General features: G+C 62.1%; 1 protein-coding gene across 1 annotated transcript; it reads left to right on the top strand.

The window, feature by feature from the left end:
* The first annotated feature begins 682 nt into the window (after positions 1-682).
* C3H11orf96 (chromosome 3 C11orf96 homolog) lies at positions 683-1,045 on the top strand. The gene has a single exon (XM_086463432.1). The coding sequence runs from the start codon at positions 683-685 to the stop codon at positions 1,043-1,045; it is 363 nt and encodes a 120-aa protein (XP_086319558.1).
* The last annotated feature ends 853 nt before the right edge of the window (positions 1,046-1,898 follow it).

Below are 1,898 nucleotides of genomic sequence, written 5' to 3'. Positions count from 1 at the left end.
GGAGCGAGGCCTCAGCAACCCCCGGGGCAGGCGGAGGGACGCCCCGGGGAGGGGGGACTAGGGGGGAGCCGGCCCCTGGAGGCGGCTGAGCGGAGCCTGGGGGAGAGGGGCCGGGCAGGGACGACGACACCGAGCGCGGAGGCTCCACAGCGGTAGCGGAGAGGCTCCGCCGTCCTGCGCCCTGCCCGGGGGGGGAGTGGGGCGGGGGGCCGGGGGCGGTGGCACGGTGACAGCGGGGCCGGGGAGGCGTCAGGAGGAAAGGAAGCGCCCGGCGGTTCTGCTAGTGGGATCCGCCGCCGTCTGAGCATGCTCCCGCGGGGGCAGCGCCGGGCTATATAACGGCACCGGGCGGCGGCGGCAGCAGCTCCGCTCGGGCGGGAGGGACGGACAGCGCTCCGCTTCGAACGGCACCGCACCGCACCGCACCGCACCGCACGGCACGGCGCCGCGCCGCGCCTCTTCGATCTCCTCCGCACGGCACCGCGCCTCGCCGCTCCGCACGCTACCGCAGCGCTCCGCTCCGCGCCTCTCCGCACCGTACCGCTCCGGCCAGCACCGCTCCACCCCGTTCCGCGCCCCGGGGTCCGTCCCCGCCGGAGCCTCGGCGCCCGGCACGGCCGAGGCAGCGCGCCCCGCTCCGCCGGCCCCGGGCCCCGCGGCGGGGGCTCCCGCGGGCGGCAGGATGGCGGCCAAGCCGGCCGAGCTGATGGGCGTCTGCTCCAGCTACCAGGCGGTGATGCCCCACTTCGTCTGCGTGGCCGAGGAGTTCCCTCCGCCCGCCCGTCCCGCCAAGGCCCCCAAGGGCAAACTGCGGCGGCCCCGGCAGTCCCGCTTCAAGACGCAGCCGGTGACTTTTGACGAGATCCAGGAGGTGGAGGAGGAGGGGGTGTCCCCCATGGAGGAGGAGAAGGCCAAAAAGTCCTTCCTGCAGTCGCTGGAATGCCTGCGGCGGAGCACCCAGAACCTCAGCCTCCAGCGGGACCGCCTCGGCAGCTGCCGCCTCCGCAACAGCCTCGACTCCAGCGACTCGGACTCGGCACTGTGAGGGCGGCCCGGCCCGGCGGGACCCGGCGGCGACGGCGCGGCGGCAGGGACTGGGCGGCAGGGAGCCGCTTCGCCGCCGGCCGAGGAGCGCCCGGGGCGGGATGTTTTCTAAGAAAGCGTTTCTTGTACCTTCGTTTTTATTCGATTGTATGAACCTCTTCGTTTAAAAGACAAAAAAAAAAAAAAAAAAAAAAAAAAAAAAAATCAATCTTTTCTATTCGTTAGAAGAAATGAGCTGTTTTAGATGCATTGAGCTGCTGGACTTTATATTTATTTTTGCATTTAAACTGTTGACTGCGTTAATTTAATATGTTTCTACCTGAATGTCTGTTATTATTTCCATAAAAGAGTAATAAAATCTGATATATTTGCACAGACATACCGGACTGGCCTTATTTCAGGGATCTAACTGTCCTCTTTCAGCTTCCTTTACCCCTTCGAGGGCTAAAGGCACCTCAAGGCTGGCAGTAGGTAGTGCAGAAGCAGCAATGCTTTCCTCTGGGATGCTGCTCAGAGAGGTTTTGCGGTGTGTACTGTCAGGTAGAAGCTAATGAGACAAGAGCCAAGTTAGGCTGGTTTTAGACAACTTCACTGGCTGCTTTGAGATCCTTGTGTTAACCTGAATTGACGTTTGAAGAGTGTTTGTAACCGGTTGTGCCTGAGAACCTTAATGCCACTGGGCAAGCATCGTGCCTTCAGAACAGTGCGTATGTATTTTCTCATCCAAGTTGGTTTTGTCTCCTCTCCCCTTCCCCCGCTGACCTGTGAATTGTTTAGTACTGCAGACGTGTTTGGGAATTGGATAGAATGCTGTTTCATTTACCAGAGCAAGCTGCAGAACAGGGGTATTTTGA

Source organism: Leptosomus discolor, chromosome 3 (genome assembly GCF_034619465.1).
Source record: "Leptosomus discolor isolate bLepDis1 chromosome 3, bLepDis1.hap2, whole genome shotgun sequence".
NCBI classification, from domain to species: Eukaryota; Metazoa; Chordata; class Aves; order Leptosomiformes; family Leptosomidae; genus Leptosomus; species Leptosomus discolor.
This window is presented reverse-complemented; position numbering and strand designations above follow the sequence as displayed.